Raw genomic sequence first — 9,193 nt, 5'->3', positions numbered from 1 at the left:
GCTTTACACAATTGATGTGTGTATGGATTGGGATAAAATTGTATGAGCCCCTAATAAAATGTTAAAAAAGAGAAAGAAAAAAAAAAGAAGTTTAATAATAAAAATAAGAACAGAAATGTCAAAAAAAATACTAACAACAAAATTGCTTTCTACATAGAATTCTAATATTATTACTAACTGGGAAGAAGCCTTTAAAATTCTCTCACTTTTAAAAATGACTGCTCCATTCTCATGAAAGTTATAGAGAAGATAATCTTTTATCTAAAACACCCGAAAATTCGACAAAATCAGCAACTATAAAGACCTCCATAATAAGGAGAACAATACTGTGTGCTTGTAGGGGGTGCAGAGGAAACCAGGTGACCGGGGCATTGGGAGAATAGTTATAGCCCTGAGTACATGACGAGAGGCAGGGTTTAGCCTTCTCTCACTGATGCTTGTAAGCCAGGCTTATACAAAGTGCTATTGTTGTTGCTGCAACTAACTGCAGGGAAAAGTTTATTAAGAAGAATGAATGGATGCTGAAACACTGACCCTGCTTTTCATGGGCAGTCCGTTTGGTCACCTCTTTCGACAGGTCACCGAGCGCAGTTCACAGCCTGCATCCACCTAGAGGTGGCACCCGTTGGCTACATTTGTCTAACGTAGATTTTTCAGCCAAAAGGAGACCAGCAGCTCTTGTCTAAACCAGACCTGTTTCCCGTGAATTCTTCCTTCATTGCTCTCACTTCAGCTTCTGATGTCACTGAGGCAAAGCATAGAAAGAGTAATGGCTTAATATCAAGGTTTTTTTTAATGTCCGTTATTCATTGTACATCACTTTAGATTGTTGTCATGAACTCTTCAATCAAAAGGTTTGTCAAAGCTAGCATTTCTCTCCCTCTCTTTTTTATGGATGTCTTTTCTTCCTCAAGAGTGTTGAAAAGTCAGTGGTTCAGAGTGCAAATATGATTCCGCCAAGCATTTATCAGAAACCTGAAATGGGTCCTGGAAAGAGGGGGAGCGAGAAACCTGAAGGAAATGGACGTTGCCCGTGGAGGCCGGCTTTCCTGTGAGTGACTGGAAGGGAGCAGAACAAAGTCAATTACTGGCTGTAATTAAGAAGTGGATGCGTTTCAACTGCAGGGAGCAGTAGCAGCCTTCTCCAGACGGCTGCCGAGGAACTCGGAAGACGGGGAAGACAGAGGATCTGAAGTGTGTCTCCCCGATCAAATGTCCTGAAGGAATCACGTTCATTTAGTTCTCGCATCTAGCTTTCAGAAATCAAAATGAAATCTGTGATCATGGATGATGAATTCAGTAACATATTTGGACCAAGAAAGTTTTCAAACACATTTTGCTTTGGGTTGTGTTCGCAAAGATCCCCTTTGCGTCGCCTAATGAACCCCCAAACTGCAAGTGCATCCCTGAAGCCCCCACATTGTATCGCTGTTTGAATGGACTTGACTGAAAACTGAACGATGCTGGCTCTTTGGCAATCCCTTAAAATACAATAAATCTAATTAAACGTGAATCTTGTGCTTTATGTTATTCCTTTGGTAATTTTAATAATTTATTTAGGCTGGCAGGGAAATATTATATTCGATCGTACATTGTGCTTTGTCGGTCCTGTATTTGTGTGCTTGTCGAACTGACATTATATAGCACATCCATCATCCAAATATGTAAATTTATATTAGGATAACTGTAGAGGTCAGGGATATTATGCCTTCTCTTCACTCACTCATTGCCATGGTTAGTTTCCCAAGATCTGGTCTTTATGCAAAATTGGTACTCCTTCAGGATCAAGATTTGTACTCTGACTTCAACACTGGTATCCCCTTCGAGACACCCACCTGAAGGCCCTCTCCCTCATTATGCCTTTTCCATCAACATAGGTGCAAGGGATTTCTGGTAGTGGTGATGGTCAGATCTTATCACTTCCTGCCACACACCTTAGGCAGGCTCTCCACCTGTTCTCCATTTGTCTCAGCTCTGCAGCCCTTGCCTGTGACCTACCTCCCCACCTCCTCCCGCAGAACCCTTAACACCTTTGCCCCGCTCACCCATGACCTCAGTCATCTCCCAGTAGTTTCACCGCCACCACCTTTATGGCTGGACGCCGTTTTACCATCATGGACAAACTGAAAGGTATTTCAGATTTGTTGGCCTCTCACCTTGATGGGACCCTGTTATCACTGGAGCCTAGAGTAGATCATTGGGAGTGGTCCACTAAGGCCTCCACCTGTGTGGGCCCTGGATCATCAGAGGTGCCACCTGGATGGTTTGTTTTTTTTCAAACCTGTCTTCCATTTGAAATGCCAGATAACAATATAGGGGATACATGAGCAGAGGGTATATTAGTTGTATTTGTTTTCTTATAGTGGCCCTGTATTTTTAGATTTCCATTTCTGTGGCAACTCTTTATGAAGTCAATATTTGGAACATTATGTCTATAAAGAACATTGGCCCTGGTGCTGAGCTAGTTAGGCAAACTTGTTTTTCAGTAAATCCAACAAGGGGCCTTGGTGGTGCTATGGGCTCCGTGTTGGACGGCAACCACAAGATCAGTGTGTTTATAGTGTAAACTCACCAGGTGTTCACCAGGAGATGGACGAGGCTGTCTACTCTCCTCTTGGTAACTCCATAGAGGGTAACAATGAGTCAAGCGCTACTGAACCGCAATACACTTAGTTTGGGGTTTGGCTTTTGTTTCGGTGTTTGTATACCATCAAAAGACACAGCTTTTTGGAACCATGCTGAATCTTACATGCCATTGCATAAAAGAGAGAATCACTGATCCCAGTAGTGATCAAAGACTAAGGTAACTAAGGCAATTCTTTTTTCTGAATTATTAGCTATATATAATTGTATATACTTCTTAGTTTTGACTTAAAGTAATAAACATTTATAAAACATGTAGTTTCTATGCGCTGAGAAACTGAGAGTGAAATTATATATACTTTAATTATTCTTCTATATGGTCTTAATGTTGAAATCTCATGAAAGATCGCTTTACACCGCTGAGTGAGGTTGTATTTTAGTTCGTTTTCTTTAGAAGTAAATAATAAATGGGTCTATATAGATGCATATGTAATCAAAGATTTCTTTAAAAGTTTGGGATCATTGATTGTTATTAAAGATTGCCATAGGAATCACCACAACCTTCAGAATGAGCCCTTTGGAATAGTAAATTTCATTTTAATGGTAGAGTTTAGTAACTATATTGAATCACAATTTGTGATTATCAGAACGTTTACCACATTTCACCTCTCACCTCTGCTTAAAGCATGTTAAGCTGAGAAGTGTTGACTGGCTTCCGAATGAGTACCTGAAAATGTCAGTCCCCTGACCCTCTGAAAGCTTGCTTGATATGTGACGTGAGGCAGGAAGTGCTGGGCATTCCCGTTGAAATAAAAAGTCAATAATACAAAGGGAAAATCTTCAGAGTGCAGATTGATGGTCTAATACCAAAAACACTTCTACACCCACTCTGATCAAATTCTTCTCTAAGTATCCCTTTATGTGTGAAATCAAGAGCCTTGCTCTGTTTCGAAGAGGCCAAATCTTTCGCTCACAATTCTGGGGAGCAAAACATCACTGTAATAGAGAATGCATAGTTACATGGTAAATATTACCAACTGCTTAGCAGCATTGTAAGTCGGCTAACCAGGAGATGCGTGTGGTGAATGCTCTCCATGAAAGAGTAAAATATTTAAATGAACTTTTATTCTAATAAAGTTCCTTTATGGGGAAATTGGTCCTTTATGACTTTCCGATTGATCTTTATGATAAGAAAGTAGAAATAGCCAAATGTTATTCATTTGAATGACCTTTTGGAAATGCCTGCATTAGTCTCTTTGGTAAATAATCTATTTTAGAGCCCTCTACAAAAGGAAATCAAATAGAGAGATACTATTAGATTTTAAAAAGACAAACAGGAAAGATCTGAAAGTGCAGGGTGAATTCTGACACACTCTCGTGCGTTTTTTTCAGAGGGTTCTGACTTAAGTGTGTTCTGTCAGCATTGCTCTGAACTGACGGGCTTGTTTCTTCTTGAGCTGGAATAATTCCGTCTCGGCCCTACTCTGAGTTTATCATTCCATTATTAAAACAATAATGTATTTGCTATGATATGAAAAAAATGTTTATAGAGAGCAATTCCAAATGACTCGACTCTTCTAGTTCCCAGAAAGACAATTACTGGAATACAAGAGAGTATTTCAATATATTAAAGTGTGTTTTTAATTTAAAAAAGTTGTTTTTTAATGTAGGAGATCTGTCTTATATGGTTTGCTTACCTGTCGATTTCCCCCCAGATCACAACAGTCTCAGGAAACGAGTTCCTTTTACAGTCGGATATTGACTTCATCATATTGGATTGGTTCCACGCGATCAAAAATGCAATTGACAGATTGGTATGTATTTGTTTTGGCTGTTACCTTTATTAATTAAAATGTAGTCATTTAAACCTCACTGCTTAGGCATATAACACACACATTTAAATGGGTCCTATGTACTGAGAGACATTACGGTAAATTCTTTTGAATTTTACTAGCGTTCTATATGAACTTCTTCGTCAGAGAGAATTTGTGGAGTAAAATATCATTTGATTCCTCTCTTTCAAAATGTGGTGCATTCTTTTCTTTTTTTTTCCTGAAATAACATAGACATTCATTTACTGGAGGCTGTAAATGCATAAAAGCACTTAATAACTAAGAATGTTTACATTTTCAGTTTATGCAGCCTGTGATACATATTTTTGAAAATATCAATGTATTTAAAGCATGCTTACTGTTACAATATCAGTAAATAATAGTTCTTTGTAACTGATTCTTATTATTCCTCTAGCTAAGCTAGATTATTCTTCTCCTGAAAATCACATATCTAGAATTTCATGAAAACACCTTAAAGCACACATTCAAAGTCTGGTTTGTCCACTCTTAAGGTCAAACTCTAATGACCTAGATCAAATATCTAACTTGATCACATGAATCTTTACAAAATCTTTAAGGAAAATATTCTTGGGAACTTTTGGTAAGGTATACAATAAGTGAATATATTTTCTGTGTGATTTTTACTGATATTTCATCATGGTTTTCACGAAATTATTTTGGTACTAAAACTTTTAAAAGATAAAACACAAATGAACTTCTCTCCATCTGCAGTAAAATCCTCTGATTTGCACACCGATACACATGTAGATACATTAGTAGGATGTTTTCATTAAGAGTAGACCCTGAATGCCTGAGTTGAATTCTGGGTTCTGTCATTACTAGCTGGATGGCCGGAGGCAAAGTATTTAATCTTTTGGCGGTCTCAGTTTCTTCATAGGGAAAATAAGGATAATATGAATATTACCTTCCTCATAGGACTATTGCTATGACTGATCTGCTAAATGTAGAGTGCATTTAGTAAGCACTATATACATACATACTGAGTCCTGGTGGTGCTATTAGGTTAAGTTAACCACGAGGTCTTCGGTTCAAAAACAGCAGCGGCTTTGCAGAAAGATGAAATTGTCTGCTTCCAAACACATTTGCATACTCTTGGAAATCTGAATCAGGATAGTTATGAGTCATTATGGGAGTATGTATGGCAGTGGATATGATGCTATATATCAGGAGCCTTGGTCGAGCTATTGGGCCCGGTCTGCATTCAAACCCATCAGCTTCACGGTGGGAGAAAGCTGCGCCCATTATGCTGTATAGCCTCAGAAACCCTACACAGGATCACTACGACTTGGAAAGGGGAATTCTGGAGGTAATCTTAAGTTCAAAACCACCAGTGGCTCCATGGGAGAAAAATGAGGCTTTTGGGTCTGTAAAGATTTATAGCCTCGGAAACCCAAAGGGCTATGTCCCAGAGGGGCATTGTGAACCGGAAGGGAAGCAACCGTGAGTTTGATTTTTTTTGGAAGAGTTGGAGTAAATTCAGTGGCAGTGGGTTTTAGCTTTTATATACATATATAAAACCATGATTAAATTTGAGCATACAGCTTAGCCTATAGGCTTTATCCCAAACTAATTGCACAATTTCAAGCTTTGCTTTAAATCTGTAAAACACACCACAAAACATAAACCAGTTGAGGAATCTATTATTAGTATAAAGCTGAATGTAGTAAAATTATTCAGCCTGATTTTTATTTCCAGCCAAAGGATTCAACTGGTCCATCGAGAAGCCTGGAATTATTCAAAATTCAGAGATCTTCCAGCACGGAATTGCTAAGTCACTATGATCATGAGATAAAAGAACAGAAGCCGGAGCACAGAAGATCTTTAAGTAAGTATTGACTTGCTCATTTTCACTTCGTCTAAATGCAGTACTTATGACATATAAATGCAGTGAGACTGAAGCCCAAGGCCTTCTACTCAGGGAAGATTGGTAGCCATGTCCTGGCCAGAGACGTGTGCACTGTGCTTGTGTCTTTGTTGGTAATGCTGTTTGAGGAAATACTTGTTCCAAAGAGGTGGGCCCTGTAGAGGGAACGCCTCTGAATCTCTTGAGTTATAGCTGGCGTTTTCCAAATGGTGATTTAGTGTGAGGGTGGAACATATCAAGAACTCCCAGACTTTGGTTTGCTGACTCTTTTATATCTATACATACAGTTAGCCCAACTTTGGCCAATGGGCTATATAACCTTACACACTTTCAGATGAACAGAAAAATTTAAAAATGGGATTTCTAGAGGTGGGACACATCTACTTCTACCATTCTAAAAGAACTGAATTTTGACTTGAAATATTCTGCTTCGTAATTTTTGTAGTGACCGTGAGCGAATCTCTTCATCCTTTTCACCCTACTTCTTCTGACTTTGAAGAGGGTGATTTGAGTGCATTAATGTATCTCAGAAAGGGGATTGGATTTTCACCATTCGAAAACATCAAATAGGTATTTTTAAATCCAGAGACACCCCATTTCCCAAAGTCTCAAACATAGTATCTTTCCTAGCTAGCCAAAAACTTATTTTGGTATTTCCTTATTTTGCTTTCCTGGAAGGTCAAAGATGAGTATAGTTACCTCCTGGACTGTTGAGCTTAAAGCAATATATCTGTAAGTAGAAGTCCACTAAAGGGCTATATGTACATGTATATAGATATATATCAAAAGGAATAGATGTGTATATGCATGTATGTGTGGGCATCAGGAAAGATACAAGGGGGCTTCAAAAGTTCACTCAAAGGTTCCATTATCTTTTTTTTCTTTAATCATTTTATTGGGGGCTCGTACAACCATTATCTTTTAATTCCATTTTTCCACAAAATTTGTAAAGCCTCCTGTGTTTTCTCTCACTCTCATCTCATCTCTCACTCTCCCCCTCCCCCTCCCTCCCTCCCTCCCTTCCTCTCTCCAAGAAAAAGAAAGCTAATTATATGTGGTAAAATGTCTTCCACGGCTGATTTATGGGGTACTTAAAAACTAAGCATGAACAAGTAGAGTAAAAGTTCCTTTTTTGAAAAAAATTAAATGCAGTAAAGTAGCTGGGAGTGGGGGCCAGAATTCTCTTGATTTGCTATCAGGCGTAGGTCAGATGTGCCTCCACACTCCAACCTCCTTTTCTTATTCTGACACCAACATTCCTCCCTCCAAGCTTCAGAGCCACGCTGAGTTTGATAATTCCTTGGCAGGGCTAGAGAGAGCACACAGACAATAGTCACAATTAAGGAAGCTTTGTAGGGGAGATAACAGGTTCCCACAAGTCAGGATCTGTAAACAGTAAGCATACAATTCTGAGTCCACAGCAACCCATCTCCTTAGCCAGCACCCAAGTCTCTGGTGCTCAGCCTTTCAACCACATGGGCCCTTCCTTGCCTTCTGCCTATGAACCAGGAAGCCCTCCTGCTGCCTTGCGCCACAGTCCCATTTTTCTCAGCACTGCTCCTCTGATCTGTCTCCTGGCCTCATAGGGTTGACCCCTCTTCTAGGTCTGACTCATTTGCTCTGTCTCCCAGGCTTTGTGCTAGTCTCTCATCTGAGCTTCTTCGTCTCGGCTTCTCACACGTTAAATAGAGACCTCCATCATGCTCTTCGCCCAGTGGTTGTGGCATTTCGCTTTGAGGTGGCTCCTGTGCCAAGAGGAATGGCTTTGATGGAAGCGTGGCTCTTGCCTTTAGCAAGGAAGCGAAGGGTGTAACTGAGTGTACAGCTTCTAATAAGGTCAGGATTATGATACATCACATAAGGATTGTGGCTAGAAAGGCCATCTTAATAGACTACATCTCATTACGTAATTATTTAAAGAGCTACCTATAACTTTGAACACATATTTGGTACCACCAGTTTTCACTGACTCGATCTACATTCATGGCAAGTTTATGAGTGTCGGAGTAGAACCATGTTCCAGAAGGTTTTCCGTGCTAGGGTTTGCTTTTGTTTGGGGATATAGATTGCTCTGGGTGAACTCAAAGCTACAACCTTTTAGTAAAAAGGCAGTGCCTTAACCCTGGGATTCCCAACAAATACATATTTGCTTAGGCAGTGGCTCTAAGCTGGAGTTCAATGTTATCAATATTAATGTCCTAAAAATGTATGAGAGGGAAAAAAAAATACAAACGCATGAAGGAACTTCAAAAAGTTCATGGAAATTTTCTATTCTCCTTTAACTCCATTCCAAATGGACTTTTTTCATGCCTTAGACATTTAGTCATTTTTCCCCACAGAATGGTACAATTTAAAGTTATGTTCTCTAAACCACTTTTCCATTTAATTCCTACTCATTTCCCCTTTACTCTAAATGAAATCAAACATGATAGAAAAGTTTAAAATCAGGATTCAAGGGTGAGTATATATTTAATGTTGATTATATAAACATTCTTACAATTGTAAAATGAATGTCTAAGGCAAAGACTAGTAGATCTGGAATCAGGGCATAATTACTAATTCAGAAACCTTAAATGATTTTAAACCTAAAACGATGCAGCAAGTAAAGGTTTATTAAAATGACTTAAGGCTAATGGATTCTGTATTCGATACTAGTCACTTGAAACATTTTAGCGTGATATTGGGGAGAGCAGGAAGCAAGAGACTTCTCTGTAGAATTATTATTCAACTAGAAAAATCAGTGTCTATACGGGGCTTCAATTCTTTGTCGTACATAAAGACAAAGGAAGAGTCCTGTGACTTGCTCTGTTCGTTTCTAAAAGTTCTTAATTGTAGGATAGCCTCACATTTCCCCACTTTTTTGCAGTAAAAACAGCATGGTAGATAGCAAGTG

General features: G+C 39.0%; 1 protein-coding gene across 3 annotated transcripts in view; it reads left to right on the top strand.

The window, feature by feature from the left end:
• Positions 1 to 9,193, top strand: part of ARHGAP15 (Rho GTPase activating protein 15) — an 806,341-nt gene that overhangs the window by 390,255 nt on the left and 406,893 nt on the right. For all 3 annotated transcript variants that reach the window (XM_004703839.3, XM_045299417.1, XM_045299427.1), the window contains 2 exons: positions 4,299 to 4,397; positions 6,132 to 6,261. In XM_004703839.3, the coding sequence (XP_004703896.1) occupies positions 4,299 to 4,397; positions 6,132 to 6,261 (229 nt within the window). The remainder of the gene's footprint in view (positions 1 to 4,298; positions 4,398 to 6,131; positions 6,262 to 9,193) is intronic.

This window comes from Echinops telfairi, unplaced genomic scaffold, assembly GCF_000313985.2.
Source record: "Echinops telfairi isolate 266 unplaced genomic scaffold, ASM31398v2 ScPeMD7_4;HRSCAF=17, whole genome shotgun sequence".
Classification (NCBI taxonomy): Eukaryota; Metazoa; Chordata; class Mammalia; order Afrosoricida; family Tenrecidae; genus Echinops; species Echinops telfairi.
Note: the sequence above shows the minus strand (reverse complement) of the source record. Positions and strands in the feature narration are given on the sequence as shown.